Source organism: Crinia signifera, chromosome 1, assembly GCF_055691185.1.
Source record: "Crinia signifera chromosome 1, ASM5569118v1, whole genome shotgun sequence".
NCBI lineage: Eukaryota > Metazoa > Chordata > Amphibia > Anura > Myobatrachidae > Crinia > Crinia signifera.
Window position 1 is genome coordinate 308625376 of NC_139217.1, and position 16437 is coordinate 308641812.

A 16437-nucleotide genomic window follows, 5' to 3' on the forward strand; every position below is an offset into this window, starting at 1 on the left:
TAATTACTCCTTTACTGCACAGGTGGTGGGAGGGTGAACACTAACGTGTGGAAGGGGGCACTGAGCTGTATGAAGGGTCCCTTGTAAATGACTTCCAGGGAGGTAGGGGGTGTTTTATACACAGGGGACGGTTGGATAATGGAGTGGGCTTAATATTCGTCATTTTCCGGTGGAAGGGCAGCTTGTTTGACTGCAGATATCGCCATTATCTGGAAATAGATTTCTTAGCCTAGTATAAAAACCTAGAGTCCCAACTTTCAGGAGGTGCTGGGGACTTGGGTATCAGAGATCAGGAGCCAGAGCAATCCATTGACAATAATATAAAACTACACCAGACGTTTGGAGCTGGAGCAGGGACCGGCTGCTTGAAGGCTGATATCTCTGGTTCTGGGCATGATAGAGACAAGCCGCTAGTGTCAGAGAGAACCTGAGAAATATGACTGGAAATTGTAATTAACAGGTCGGATGTGGACTGCTGCTTTGAAGTTGGATATCTGCAGTTCCCCAGGGCAGATTTTCAAAATTCTGGTATCCCTGGAAAAAGTGGATCATCAGCTATCAACATAGAGCCCTTATACGCCTGGGGCCCCTGGGCAAGTGCCCATTAAGCCCATACAAAAAGACGGCCCTGCTAGGCAGGATTGATCAGCAATACTTATTACAGCATAATGCACTTTAATGTATTTAACTGTTAATATATTGGCTTATCTTTGGCATAATTATATGCTGTAATGCAGCTGCAGGTGGGGCAGATGTAACATGTGCAGAGGGAGTTAATGTGGCCATACATCTACAGATTTATTGTCCGATCTGTCTGTTTGGAACAAAATACTGGTAATGGATGAAAGCACTTTGCTTTGAAATGCTGGAAAACTGCCAAAAACTGTCATTCAGATATTACCAGGTATTTGTTCCAACCAGCCAGATCTGACAATCGATCTGTAGATGTATGGCCACCTTTACATTTGTGTTGAGTTATTTTGTTTCTGTGCAGGGTAAATACCTGCTGCATTATTTTTACACTGCAATGTAGATTTCAGTTTCAACACTCCCCACCCAAACTTAACTCTCTCAGCATGTTACATCTGCCCCACCTGCAATGCAGCATTTGTTTTGCCCATTTTGAGAACAAATTTGTACTGTGATCAGGTCTGATTAAGGGCCATTATGCAGTGTTATATTTCACCCAGTGTCACTGAAATTCCATTTAGAGTATTTGTGCTTCTTCTATTATAAACACGTTCAGGAGAAAACACACCGTATTCACAATTGTGACCATGAAAATGGGTCAATTATTAGGGATTTTTTCTCCCGCCAGTCAGTCACTTTGCACTAGGACAAGCTCGTACTGTTTTTTACTATGCTAAAGTATATTAATGAACCACTCTAAGACATCCTGACATAATTATAACTAGATCGGAGCATCTTCATAGGTTTCGTTATTTTCACCTAAAAAGTGAAACTTTAGGCCTCTTGCCAGAACAGAAGATGTTGACTCAAATCAAAAAGCTTTTGCACGTTTCTTATTCAGGTCAAGTCACAACTTTCCCACACTAGCCGATTTTGAATTTCTCAATTTCAGTTTTTTCACTCCGCCCTAATGTACATGTCTTACTGTAGACCAGGAGTTAACTTACGGTCATTCTCTATCCACTCACCAACAACAGGGATTCTATGCACATAAAGGCTATTGTTCTACTGGGCAACTCCCTGTGTTGAATTAAGTACAGGTGCCCAAAAACAGGTACAACGGGACTCATTTAGAATTAGGAGAACATCTAAGTAAATGGTACACATATGAACTTGGCCAAGCCATGCAGTGATACAAGGTACAGTACAGTGTGTGTAGTTTGTGTCATACACTATACATATTGCTTGTTTTTGCATGTATGTATTTAATTTGCCAATCAACGAAATACCGATTGAAAGAATCCCCATGACCAAATGCCGACAAACAAGTACAGAACACCGACAATCAAAACACCGATGAACCGCAATGCCGACAGCCAAAATATTGATACTAATATCAAATACAGTTTTTTACAAAGACCGAGTTGTTCACACTAATAAAATGTCCATGTCGGCATTATAACTGTGTTGGCATTTTAACATGTTCAGCATTATGATCACGTATACAGCGTATCAGTATTTCAACTGTCGGTATTACACCTACACTGGTATTTATAACCAGTGGCGGCTCTTACCATTATGGAGGAGGGGGGCTGCCGCAATGCGCCCCCCCCCCCTCTGCTGCCATCCCCGGCCACTGCCACCAGAGGCTTGATCAGGTTCCCGGGTCCGGCGCATGCGCAGTATGGGCCACGGTACTGCGCATGCGCAGAACCCGTTTTGGGGGCTGCCAGGCATTTGCGCAGAGAGAGGCATCCCGGAGGGAGGGAACACCTCCTGATGGGATGCCTTGAGTGACTGGCAGGTCAGACTTCCAAGTCACTGCCAGTCACAGTGAAGTCCGTGCAGTCTCACAGACTGCATCTGGCTTCACTTTAGGCAGAGACAGTGGTGGATTTTACCTGGGCGACTGCAGTCCATAGGTAAAAACCGCCACTGGTTATAACAGTGTTGGCCAAGTGATATTTCGGTACTTATGTATTATCTGGGCTCCCATGTTAAATGCACCCCATTTTTTCATACCCCTACTATCCAACTACGCATGGAGTTGATTTTATATAGTGTGGCGAGCGCAGCGAGCCACCGTGCCCGAAGCGTGGCGAGCGCAGCGAGCCCCGCGTGGGGATGCGGTCTCATAAGAAAAACGGGAGCCCAGATATTACATAAGTACCGATATTTCAATTGTCGGTAAATCTTACTGAACACACTACACATAATGGGCATCTTTAGATTAATAATTATAGAATTCTTACTAATTATAGAGTTCACCCAACTCTGAATTATTCTGCACATTTTATGAACACTGCAGTATGCCTCCCTTCGTCCTCTGCAGTGCAGCACTGTTTCGACAAGGTGCAGTGTTACACCTTCCACGTTTACTTACTCCTAACTGTATATTAGACTCAACAGAGCATAAAACAAGGGGACGGCAGCTTATATTCTACACAGTACTGGTTTTGTGCATTCCAAATTCCTTCTATTATCTTGTAATTTCACCTGTAATCCTTTGACTCTTCCCTCTCACGTCATTTCAGTATAGCTGAATATAATGGATGGCTTTGTTTAAACTCCTGCCTTAGCAAGGGATTTTCAGTGCTTATTTATTGGTGTTTTTTTTTGTCCATGAGCCTGAGCTATTTAGGAGGTAAAATTAGTAGGCAGTGAATGCCAGGTGTAGGGAAGAATAACAGCATGTGCACTTATAAGTAATGTGTGAGACTTGGTTAATTAGTCAGAGCATAACGTAGAAAAGACATGGGGAACCTTTGTTCCTTGAACTGTTGTTGAACTACACATCCCAGCATGCCATGCAACAGATTTAGCATGACCAAATAGCTAAACTGTAGGGGGGCATGCTGGGATTTGTAGTTCAACAACAGCTAGCGCGCCAAAGGTTCCCCATAGTTGCTGTAAACACAGGCCTTCTGAAGAGTAACACAAACACATAGTTGCCTACCCTCCTGCATTCTGCAGGAGACTCCCTGAAATAGGAGCAATCTCCCTCTCTCCCTCATTAGTCTAGCAATCTCCCTCATTTCACCTAGCCCACATTACACTGTTAAATTTTTTGGGGAAAAAGGAATGAGAGACAGATACATTTACATTGAATCATCAGCACCATTTCCCAGCACTTTACCAAGCATAGTAGCTCTTACTAACTGCTTTGGGGCTCATCTACATTTGGATATGTCATTTTAAATTACACACCCACGCTTCTAGGTGCCACATTCACAATCTCTCCATATATGGAACTAGCCACACCCCTTTAGGTGGAGCATGACACGGCCCCTCAACGGGGGGCTGTGCACAATTCTATTTCCAACTATAATCTCCCTGAAACTAGTTTTCAAAAGTAGGCAAGTATGCACAAACAATATCTGCAGCACTTTTAGGGAGCAAAAACACAAGCCATTAATAATGAGGAGGGGTTTAGGCGGGATGGATCAGGTTTGTTTTTGAGGTAACAATCCTAAATGTCGCCAAATAAATGCTTAAATGAGCGCCAAATAGCCAGGAAAGGATTTTAAATAAATAAAAGGAAGTTAACCAGGAGATATCTGCAATGATGGAACCCATTATTAAAACAGGTATGGGTTCTCTTTTGAACAGAAATGTACCATAAAACAAAATAACAGTTTGTGGGCTGTGGATTTTTAGATATGCTGTGTCTAGATAGTCAATAGGTTGACATTCAGAAGATCGACAAGGTCAAAAGGTTGACATGAAAGGTTGGGTTGGGAAAGGTCGACACATAAAAAGGATGACATGTGTGTTTCACTTTTTTGTGTTAATGTTGGCACTTGTCAACATGAATCACCGATAAGAGTAACATGTACAGATGGAGCCCCTCTCATTCAGCTCCAGGTCTCGTCAGAATGTCCCCGCTGGCGAGAGCTGGTGGAGAGGGTCTCCATCTGACTGGGATGCACGAGCGTCTCACACACATGCGCGTCCCAGTCACTCGGCATGGGGATTGGAAACCCACTTCAGAGAGACGGGCAGGGTTAGGGGGGTACAGGGAAGGCAGCGGGAACCAATGGTATCCGGTGGGGAGCTACATCGGAACGGGGCACGCAAGCGCCTTGTGCACGCACGCCCCCTTCCGGGGACTGGTGGGGCTCCATCTGTACCTTCGCATGGCACACTTCGCTTCAATGCTTCAGGCCTGGTGCCCCACTTCACTCGGTACCCTTAACTATTCTCAATTGTAGTCCACGTGGATGGTAAAAAAAAGTTTAAAAAACTATTTTAAATTGTGAAAACACATGTCGATCTTTTCACGTGTCGACATTTTTCATGTGGACTTTTTGACCAAAAAATTCAAATTATTGATTAAGGAAAAACTTCTTGACTGGGATATTCCGGTTTCAAGCATTACCTATAAAAATCCCATACTAGTAATATATTTTAGAAGCCCATAGTATTGGTAAATTCTTGTTAAACATACAGAATGCACATGGAAAGTGAATTTTATTAAACTTAGTATCCAGTTGATAGATCTACAATAAAAATATATACATTGAATATGGGGACTGCAAATGGTAGACATGCAAAAGGTTGACAGGGTCATAGCTGAAAGGTTGACAGGTTCAAAAGCTCAACTGGTTCAATAGTTTGATGTGAATGGAGTCAGTGGATGATAGGGGCAGGCAGAGGACGGCAGGAAGAAGCAGTGGGAGACTGGGCAGGCAGTTAATGGAAAGGATACGCAGTGGGTGGCAGGAAGAAGCAGATGGTGGCAGTGGAAGATAAGCCCCAGGACACAGGTACGCCCTTGCTGCCAGCTGTGTGCCACATATGGATTTCTGTATGTAGATGAGGGAGACAGAAGTGAAGCCTGCTGGTGGCAGCAGCGGAAGCAGGGGCTGCTGGGAGTGATAGGCGAGGCAGAGCACTGTTGTTAGGGACAGAGCTGCTTGGAGAATCACCCTGAGACCCGATTTTACATTGGCCCCAATGTTAAATGCCCCCCAGACCCCAATTTTCATTGTATCCCCACCCTGATGGGTCAAATGCCCCCCCAATGTTAATGCCACCCCACGATGAACGCCTGAACGCCAACCCGAAGCGCGGCGAGCGCAGCGAGCCCGCGAGGGGCGATGGTACGCGTTCTCCGACCTTTTCATACCCCTACTATCCAAGTCGGCGTGGAGTTGATTTTATATAGTGTGGCGAGCGCAGCGAGCCACCGAGCCCGAAGCGTGGCGAGCGCAGTGACCCCCGCGAGGGGACGCGCATTACTTCACAGGTATTACGCGTCCCCTCTTGGGGCACGCTGCGCTCGCCACACTTTGGGCTCGGTGGCTTGCCACACTATATAAAATCAACCCCACGCCGGCGTGGATAGTGGGGGTATGAAAAGGTCGGAGGACGCCTTCCGCCGCCGCTCGCCACGCTTCGAGTTCATCGTGGGGTGGCGTTAACAATTGGGGGGGCATTTCACATACAAATTACCCATCAGGGTGGGGATACAATCAAAAATCGGGTCCATTGGGCCATTTAACATTGTTCCCTATGTAAAATCTTTTTTTTTACATAGGAATTTAACATTGAATACAATGCATTCAATGTTAAATCGCGTTGGTCGCGTTGGTCGCATCGCATACCTTAAGTTAAGGCATGCGATGGACTCGATTTTTTAATTGTCGGGGAAAAGGCTAAAAATAGCCCTAATATCGCGTTGGTCACGTCCATCAAATACCTTAACTTAAGGTATGCGATGACCCACGACGGGCGCCGTGCTAGGAAACAAGTACCAAATGTATTTATTGTATTTGCCGACAACACTTCTTCTGGAAGAGAGTTCTGTACTTTTACTGCCCTGACCGTAAAAAAGCCTTTCCTTTGGCGGGTACTAAATCTTCTCTTCTCCAGCCTGAGCATATGCCCACGTGTCCTAGTCTCCAACCTCAAACTAAATAGGGTGTCTGACAGTTTGTTATATTGTCTCCTGATATATTTGTACATGTTATGCATGTCTCTTTACCAGTGTAAACATTCCTAATTTGGCTAATTTGTCCTCATAGCTTAATGACTCCAACCCTTTTAATAGCATGGTTGGCCTGGACTTTTATAGTGAGGAGCCAGAATTGTTTTCTAGATGCGGTCTAACCAGTGCCTTGTACAGTGGGATAATTATTTTGATGTCTCTAGCTTCCATGCCCCTTTTTACGCAGGCTAGATCTTGCTGACTTCCCCTTAAAAACGTATTAGGTTAGGTAACGATTTTTTACAAACCCATGCTGGTTTCCACTGACTATACAATGCCCCTCTAAATAATTCAGGATATCATCATTAAGATTCCCTCAAATAATTTTCCTACATGGTGTTAAGCTCACAGGTCTAAAATGTGCACTGTCTTCCCTGTTTAACTTTTTTGAATATTGGTACTATTTCCGCTATTTTCCAGTCCTTTGGAACCATAACAGATGAAAATTATGGTACTGCTTTCCTAGCACGGCGCCCGTCTCATTGATTGTATGCCTTAAGTTTAAAGTACTTAAGGCATATAATCAACGCGATGGACCCGATTTTTTAATCTCATGGATCTTATGCATCCATAAGATCCATGAGATAAAAAATCGTGAGCCCCCAATAACCATTTTTAACGCCACCAGCACTATCAACGCCAATCCGAAGCGTGGTGAGCGCAGCGAGCCCGCGAGGGGCGGCGGTACGCGTCCTCCGACCTTTTCATACACCCACTATCCACGTCGGCGTGGAGTTGATTTTATATAGTGTGGTGAGCACAGCGAGCCACCGAGCCCGAAGCGTGGCGAGCGCAGCGAGCCCCGCGAGGGGACGCGGACTACTTTACATGTATTCCGCTGCGCTCGCCACACTATATTAGAACCCTGGGATGAATCCCATCTGGTGCTGGTGATTTGTTTTGACTTTGCATAGCCTCTTCTGGATCACCTCTGTAGTGAAATCTAGACTAAGTTCTAGTGAGCATCTCCCATATAGTGCCTGTGGATTCCACTTCCTGCTCTTCCCTAGTAAAGACAGATGAAAATAAAATGTATTTAACAGTTCGGCTTTATCTTTATCCTCAGTAATGCTATTTCCATTAATGTTGATTAAGGGGCCTATGTTCTCTTTTCTTAAGCTTTTGCTATCCATGTATTTAAAAAACTTTTTGGGATTTGTTTTGCTTTCAGTGGCTATTAGCTTTTCATTTTCCCTTTTAGCTGCTTTCATTTCCCTTTTACAAACTTAATTTAATTCTTTGTACTTAGGGGAAGCGTCCTCATCCCTGTTAGCCTTGTATATTTTAAATGTTCTCCTCTTATTATTGTTTATTGCTTCCCTAACTTTTTTGTACTTCTAAAAAATTTTTTATCTTTGAGATAAATGTATTTGTTAGTGAATCCAACAACGTTTGGAAAGTTTCCCACACTTCCTTTGCATTTTTCCCCCTTAAATAGAGCATCCCACTTTATTTATTTAAATTAGGTTCCTAAAATTAAATATTTTATACCCCTTTCACATGGCAGCTGTAACAGTCGTATGCAGTCGTAGGGAAAATACTAATACGAAAAACTAGGTTTTTCATATTAGTAAATTTCCCCCTTAGTATCTGGTTTGCTAATTTTTTCTGAAAGAGGGTCTAGGGAAGTTATGGGATGTCCTAGCAGAAAAGACCATTGGTCCCTATTTACTTTAGTTAGTAACACTTCACTCAATAAATTTGTCCCTTAGTATATTGATGTTTACAGAATCTAATTTCCAGTGAAGTCATGTTGTGGTCACTGTTTCCCAGATGTTCAATTACTTTGGTGTTTGACACTAACTTCACATTATTTGTTAGTACTAAGGCTATTATTAAGATCTGATCGCAGTATAAATTTGTTCTCAAAATAGGCAAAACCCTGTGCACTGCAGGTGGGGCAGATGTAACATGTGCAGAGAGAGTTAGATTTGGGGGGGGGGGGGGGTGTTGAAACTGAAATCTAAACTGCAGTGTAAAAATAATGCAGCCAGTATTCACCCTGCACAGAAACCAAATAACTCACACAAATGTAACTCTCTGCACATGTTACATCTGCCCCACCTGCAGTTAACATGGTTTTGCCTATTTTGAGAACAAATTTATACTGCGATCAGATCGGAATAAGGGCCTAAGTCTAATATGGCCCGTTACAAGTAGGTGTTTCTACTTATTAGAAATATACTGGACCTTCAGTAAATTTAGAAATTCCACACTTTTAGCTGAAGTGCAATTTTCATTAGTCCAGTGAATGAATAGTTGAAGTCTCCCGAAATGTATACCTGCCCCTGTTCTGCCAATGTATTGATTTGCTGTAAAAGTAGTGCCTTATCCCTTTCTTTTATGTCAGGTGGTTTGTAGCATACCCCTATTAGCAATTTGTTTGATTTATTTTTTCATATTTCCAATTACCTCTGCCCACAGCCTCAGTGTTATCCCTAACTTACCCCAAAGCTATTTCCTTTAAATATACATCTTTCAGCATTGCCACATGAACCTATATACCATTGCATGTGTTTCACTCACCCGCACATCTAGAGATCTACATCTATATGAAACTAAGTTTGAACAACAACATATGTACCCTATTGACCCATGCTGAAAAACGCTGTTCTAAAAGATATTAGCTAGAAACTGATTGATTGCTATGGGCAACCCATACTTTAGTACATATACTGTGGCAGAGACAGCATCTCCCCACATGAAAGTAATGTGGAGGATCCAGATCAGGTTTTAGGAGCTGTAGCAGAATCCCCGGTGTGTAATCAGCAGCACCTGGGATTTCCTGATATAAGGGCTTCCAGCGCAGAGTCATCTTGCTCTTGATGGTGGAATAGCTGCCCAAGGGATAGGCTGGGGGGCAACATCCCATGTGAAATAGAACTCCCATCTTAGTAACCAAACCCCTAACAGTTTCATGGGTATCAACATGTTATAAACATGAGACATATTATACTGAAATGTGTGGCGATATAATAGAGGAATTGTTTTCATCTATCTATCTATATATCTATATATAGATATATATATCTATACAGGGCCGTAACTAGGGGGGGGCTGGGGGGTCCCGTGCACCGGGCGCTGGAGGGGGGGGGGGGGCGCTGTCAGGTCCGGGAGAGTGACAGCCAGCGGGGTTTCGGGGACTGATGTAGCCCGAGTACCGCTGCTGTTAGCAGAAGCCAGATGTCCGGACCGCCCACTGATTGTAGAAATGACAGGGGAAGTGAGACGTCATGACGTCCCCTTCCCCTGACGAGCTGATGCGGCGCCCCACGTGAGCAGGGGCTCACGCCGCACCTCATATGAGCAGGGGCTGACGCGCACAGATAGGAGGAGAACGATCGGCGCCAGCTCTGAGTCTACAAGCGGTGGCAGGAAGTCCCAGCGGGAGCTGTGACAGCATGAGCACCTGTTCGGAGTAGTTGTGGCAGCAGGGAACAGCCGGGATCGTGATAGCCAACTCCCAGTAAGATTTAATATAGGATGGGAGTATTGATTTTTTTTAACTGATGCTATGCAGTCGGAGGGGAATGGGGAGGGGCGTCTCACGTGAATGGGATGGAGTTTTGTGCATATATATTACACACACACACACACACACACACAAAAGCAGGTATGTCCCAGCACTCCAAATGATCCCTCCAGGTGTAGTATAATGCTCTGGTGCCATCCGTGGGTAAATGTACCCCAAATAGAAGAACAACAAATGTCAGCGGCACTCTCCAGACTTGAATAGCAGAACAACTTTATTCCAGTAGGTACCCTGATGACGGGGTACCTACCCCGAAACATGTTGTAATAAAGTTGTTCTGCTATTCAAGTCTGGAGAGTGCCGCTGACATTTGTTATGTGTGTGTGTGTTTTTTTTTTTTTTTGTTCTGGACCTCGATCAAAATATTTAAAAATATACGGACTCCGTTAAAAATTACTTGCCTACCCCTGCTTTAGGGTAAAGTTTACCTCCTGCCGGGCTGCCGCTGTGTAGCGGTTCCTCGCTTGGCGGCAGGAGGTCAAATAGTGACCTCCTGCCGCCAAGCGATGACGCGCTTCCCGACGGCGGAGAGGCAGGAGGTCACTATCTGACCTCCTGCCGCCAAGTGAGGGAACAGCACACAGCACAGCAGCACTTGCCTTCCTATCCCCAGCGCTAGAAATCACGCTTTTATTCCTCCTCCTTCCCTCATGCCTCATGACATGCCGTCAACGCCGCTGCTCCTCCCAATCATCTCCCTGCATCTGGTAATCAATGTTTAATTTTTAAACTGTGTCTGACTCCAGCCTGCATACCTACTGATGTATAATGGATATATCATGTGTGCACTGTGGCAAATCTTTAATGACTCATTAAAGTTTAATGAGTCATTAAACATGTCATATGCCACACACATGATGCCCATTATACATATGCCCCACACCTTGATGCTCATTAATAAGGAGCATCAAGGTGTGTGGCATATGTATAATGGGCATCATGTGTGTGACATACAGTGTTGCAAGTAAGGTGGTACGGGGTGGTACGGAGTACCTGTAAGAAATATGTTGCAGGTACGCAGTACCACTTACCCCCTGACCCACTGTCAATTCTATTTTTATTTTAAGTTTAAATATAATGCATCCGCAGCCCGCCCACCAAGCGTTATGATTGGTGCTGTATGCAGCTATCGGCTACTGTTGATTTAGCCTGTCACACCAACAGGCATCAGCAGCTACGACAGCATGAAGAGCAGGCTCCACAATTGTAAGCACAAGCTGCCCGTCACTCCCCCAAGCAAGAGCCAACCCACCCCCTGACATTCCCTGTTTCTCATTCCTTGTCTCCTGATGCCAAGCCACTATTGTCATTTAGTCACTCCTCTAGCTTTGTGTGACCACGCCCCCTCATGACACATGGCCACGCCCATTTTTGGTGGAGGCTATTAGTACCACCAAGAAAAAAATTCTACTTGCACCACTGGTGACATATATGTTTAATGGAGCATCACGCTGTGGGGCATATGTATAATGGGCATCATGTGTGTGGCATAAGTTTAATGGAGCATCACGGTGTGTGTCATGTATAATGGGCATCACAGTGTGCGTCATATGTATAATGGGCATCACAGTGTGCGTCATATGTATAATGGAGCATCACGGTGTGTGTCATGTATAATGGGCATCACAGTGTGTGGCATATGTATAATGGGCATCACAGTGTGCGGCATATGTATAATGGGCTTCACGGTGTGCGGCATATGTATAATGGGCATCACGGTGTGCGGCACATGTATAATGGAGCATCACGTTGTGGGGCATATGTATAATGGACATCATGTGTGTGGCATATGTATAATGAGCATCCAAGTGTGGGGCATATGTATAATGGAGCATCACGGTGCGGATCATATTTATAATGGGCTTCACAGTATGCGGCACAGGTATATTGGGCATCAAGGACTGCACTTTTGGGGTCATGTGTATCTGGCACTGCACTATTGTGGGCATATGTGTATCACACCTCCATTTTCCATGGCCGCACCCCATGTGGCTACAGCTCTTAGAGAGCTGACCATGCCCTCATAGAGGAAAAAATGGGGGATGTAGTCTCGCAGGAGTACCACGGTAGTAGGTGAACGCTCTAATTTTGGGCGCGTGCATTCGGCACGCGCAGATGTCTCCTCTACTCTGCCTCCTCTCCTCTGCCTCCAGTGTTGGGAGGTATGTTTGTGACATATTGGACATTGCAGTGTGTGGCACATTGTGTATCATTCAGGGACAGTGTTCTATCCAGTGGCAGCAGCAATTAACCATTGCTTATAATGTGTACTGGGGGGCATTACGGTTTGTGGTGTAATGTGCTCTGGGCATTACGGTGTGTGCTGGAATGTGTACTGGGCATTACGGTGTGTGCTGGAATGTGTACTGGGCATAACGGTGTGTGCTGTAATGTGTACTGGGCATTACGGTGTGTGCTATAATGTGAATTGATACTACTATGTGACCACACCACTTCTCCCCCCCCCCCCCCAAAAAAAAAACATGCCCTAAATTTTTAGCGCGCGCCTTTGGCGCGCACTGTCCCTGTTTTCAGGTTCATATAGTTTCTAGAGGGATAATTTATAAATATATATTTCATTTCAGAATACAGTGTATATATAATATATGATATATTGTCTTGTTTGTTGGTTTAATATCACCCTTCTGTTGTCTGTAATATATATATATATATATATATATATATATATATATATATATATTTATTTATTTTTTTGGGGGGGGGGGGGGGGGGGGCACTAAATGAATGTCTTGCCCCGGGCACCAGAAACCCTAGTTTCGGCCCTGATCTATATATATATATATATAGATATATATATATTTATTATTTTTTATTTATAGTATACTATTCTCCACCATACATGCTTATTTTCACTTACTTTTTTCAAAAATGGTCTATTCTTTGTCATTAAAAGCTGAAGCCTATCTATTTTGAAGACATATGTTTTTATAAAGACTGTACAAAAGTGCTGTAGACAGCTCATTGCAATAAACAGTGTCTGTGTTTATGGGAAGTACTCACAGGAATAGGTTTTCCATGACATAATTATAGTCAGCACGACTGCTGTCGGGCAGGAAACAGGCAGCAAATACAATGATGGCATTTATACCCTCCCCATAGTAACCTGCAAAGAAAACACAAGTTTAATACAGAAGCTCACCACAGTATATATTTATAAAAGGCAAACACTGTTTCTCTCCTCTGTGGTGCTGCCGGCAGCCACTGGAGGGCGCCTAACAGAACCCCACTATATACTGCTCCTACATATACATATATACACACTGCCCCACTGGGAAGCATAGAGCCCTGGCTCTGAGCAGCAGGAGTTCCAGAAACCTGGCAGCTCCTGTGTGAGAAGACACCCCCACCCCATAATTTTGACAGGTTTTTTATTATCATTATTATTATTGTTGATTTATATGGCACCACAAGGGTTCCGCAGCACCTAACAATACATAGATGAGCAAAAGAACAAAAAAGAAAATAGTGATTTACAGTACAAATGTAAATTAGGACAAGTACAAGGTAAATAAAAGACAGTTGCAGCAGCGGACACTGACACAATTATAACAGTGGCAGAGATATATTCTTAGAAAAGCACATGAGGAGAGAGGGCCCTGCTTGTTAGAGCTTACATTCTAAAGGGAAGGGGCAGACAAACTGGTGTGACACAGCAGGGATAGAAGTGAGCATAACTAGTAATATTAATAATAAAAAATAATTTCATATGGTAAACTAAATAGCAAAGCCAATAAATTAGTGTTGCAGCAATACTGCTCTTACTATGTTTTAGGATTAAAAGAAATGTAAAGGTAACTTATCCAAAATATGCACCGAATATGGTCATTATTTATAACTCAAATACACAGAATGCAAAGTAACAGGAACAGCAGGTATTCAGGATTTCTTTAGATCAGCGGTTCTCAACTTCGGTCCTCAAGTACCCCCAACAGTTTATGTTTTCCAGGTCACCCTGCAGGTGCACAGCTGTACTCATTATTTACAGACACATTTTGAAAGATCCACAGGAGGAGCTAATTACTTTGATACTGTGTGGAGACCTGGAAAACATGAACTGTTGGGGGTCCTCAAGGACCGAGTTTGAGAACCACTGCTATAGATTAGTCATCCAAGTTTAGAAGAAGGGTTCCAGGAAACTTGCTTTTTCTGTTTTCTGTCTTATCCGCCAGAGTTAACACAGTATGCACAAATTATGATAAATACACATTATGTGCCCCTTGTTTATACATGCAAAACAGATATGAATCCACATAAGTTTCAAAATAATAAAAATAAAAATTATTATAAAAGATGTGTCCCATATGATCTAAAAAAAACATACACATACACAAGATATACAGTAATGTATCTTGAACGTTTATAAAGTAATAGAATAGTAATGCACAAACACATTTTGTGAAGAATACACTTACACACACAAACACACACTATTGTATACACACAAATAATCATGCGTTCCCCAAAGCATTAACTGTATCTTTGATGGTATTCACAGTATGTACTGTATAAGTTTATTTTAGGGGAGGGGAAATAAATGAGGAAATGGTCTGGAGTGGGGGAAGTTCGGGTCCCATCTTGTGATGTGTGATTATGTCCCCGTCTCTTGCATGTGCCTTTGTTCCATTGTACGCAGACAGTCATTTGCTTTTCATATACAACATGGGCTAGTCTAGTGTTTCTCACACTGAGGGGTAGATGTATGAAGCAGTGATAAGGGAGAAGAAGTATTAAAGTGCCTGGTACTTTATCTCCGGCCAATCACCTCCTAACTGTTAAGATACAGGCTGGGTTTAAAAAGGGACAGTTAGGAGCTGATTGGCCGTTGATAAAGTAGCAGACACTTTATCACTTCTCGATTATCACTGCTTCATACATCTACCCCTCAGATGCACTAAGCTTCAAAAGTGATAAAATGGAGAGTGATAAACAAATAACCAATCAGCTCCTGTCTGACTTTTCAAACACAGTCTGTGACATGGCAGGTAGGAGCTGATTGGCTGGTGGTTTATCACTCTCCATTTTATCACTTTTTGAAGCTTAGTGCATCTGGCCCTTAAAAGTGTAATAGTCATACTGTAAAGGCCGCCATACACTATGCAATTTGGCTCCGATTTCACTCGATCCAGATGGATCGGGCAGTGAAATCGGACCAAATCGCAGGTTTTGACACCCGGTCCTACCCGATGCGTGGTCCCGTGCGCATCGGGTCAGAGTTGGGACGTCGGACCGGCTGCACATAAGATTTGCTAAATCTTATGTGCAGCTGTGGGGACTCTGAGGACGCCGGCGAGGGAGGAGGGCGGGAGACGCCGGCGAGGGAGGGGGGCGGCAGGGGGAGCCGGATCAGGGAGCTGTCATGCTCCGTGCGGGTAGGGGGGGGACACGCCGCTAGTAGTGCGGACGCTGCGGGGGACACAGGCGGCAGTAACATAGAGCCGGGCGGGGGGAGCCGGGAGCTGTCAGCACTGAAAAAAAAAAAGCAGCCTGTGATTGGCTGAGTGCTCTCTCAGCCTGTCAGCAATTTGCTGAGAGAGCGCTCAGCCAATCACAGGCTGCCCATTTATTGTATGGGCTTTTTTTTTTTTCAGTACTGACAGCTCCCGGCTCCCCCCGCCCGGCTCTATGTTACTGCCTCCTGTGTCCCCCGCAGCGTCCGCACTACTAGCAGCGTGCGTCCGTCCCCCCAGCCGCCTTGCAGCATCCCCCGCCCGCCACCTCGATGTCCCCGGCCCCCCTGCTCGCTCCACATTGCAGCTCCCCGGGAGTTGCAAATGATACATCGCATGCGATGTATCATTTGCAAAACTTGGCACATCAAGTGCCAAATCGTGTGTCCCCCTCCCGGAGAGCTGCAGGGGGAAATCAGGTCCGACTTGTCTTTAGGACAAGTCGGACTAATGTATGGGGGCCTTAAGTCTGCAGGACCCCTAACAGCTTCTGGGTGGGATGTACTGCACTAAGTGAAAAATGCAGTAAAAACCTCATTTTCTGAGGTTTTACGGCATTTTCAAATGTGCCAAAAGTCCATACACACTGGGTGACTATGCCCAGCCTGTATGGACAGCGATGATCACGTTCATCACTGCGGGGAAAGCCGCTGAGTGCATACACACTGAGCGTCTTTCTCCCTGCCCGGCGCCAGCGGAGGGGGACGTTGTTGCATAGAGGAGCGCTATGCAAAGCCGTCCTGAAAGCTGCTCATCTGCTATTATAACCAGCAGAAGAACGGCTTTCCTGATGATGATGCGGGAGTGCGCAGCAGCGC

General features: G+C 44.5%; 1 protein-coding gene across 8 annotated transcripts in view; it reads right to left on the minus strand.

The window, feature by feature from the left end:
- PRUNE2 (prune homolog 2 with BCH domain) overlaps positions 1–16437 on the minus strand; it is a 307490-nt gene that overhangs the window by 43483 nt on the left and 247570 nt on the right. For all 8 annotated transcript variants that reach the window (XR_014474498.1, XR_014474497.1, XM_083186134.1 and 5 more), the window contains exon 13: positions 13173–13275. Coding sequence is in view for 6 of the 8 variants with exons in the window: in XM_083186134.1 (XP_083042260.1) it covers positions 13173–13275 (103 nt within the window). In the remaining 2 variants the exon portion in view is untranslated. The remainder of the gene's footprint in view (positions 1–13172; positions 13276–16437) is intronic.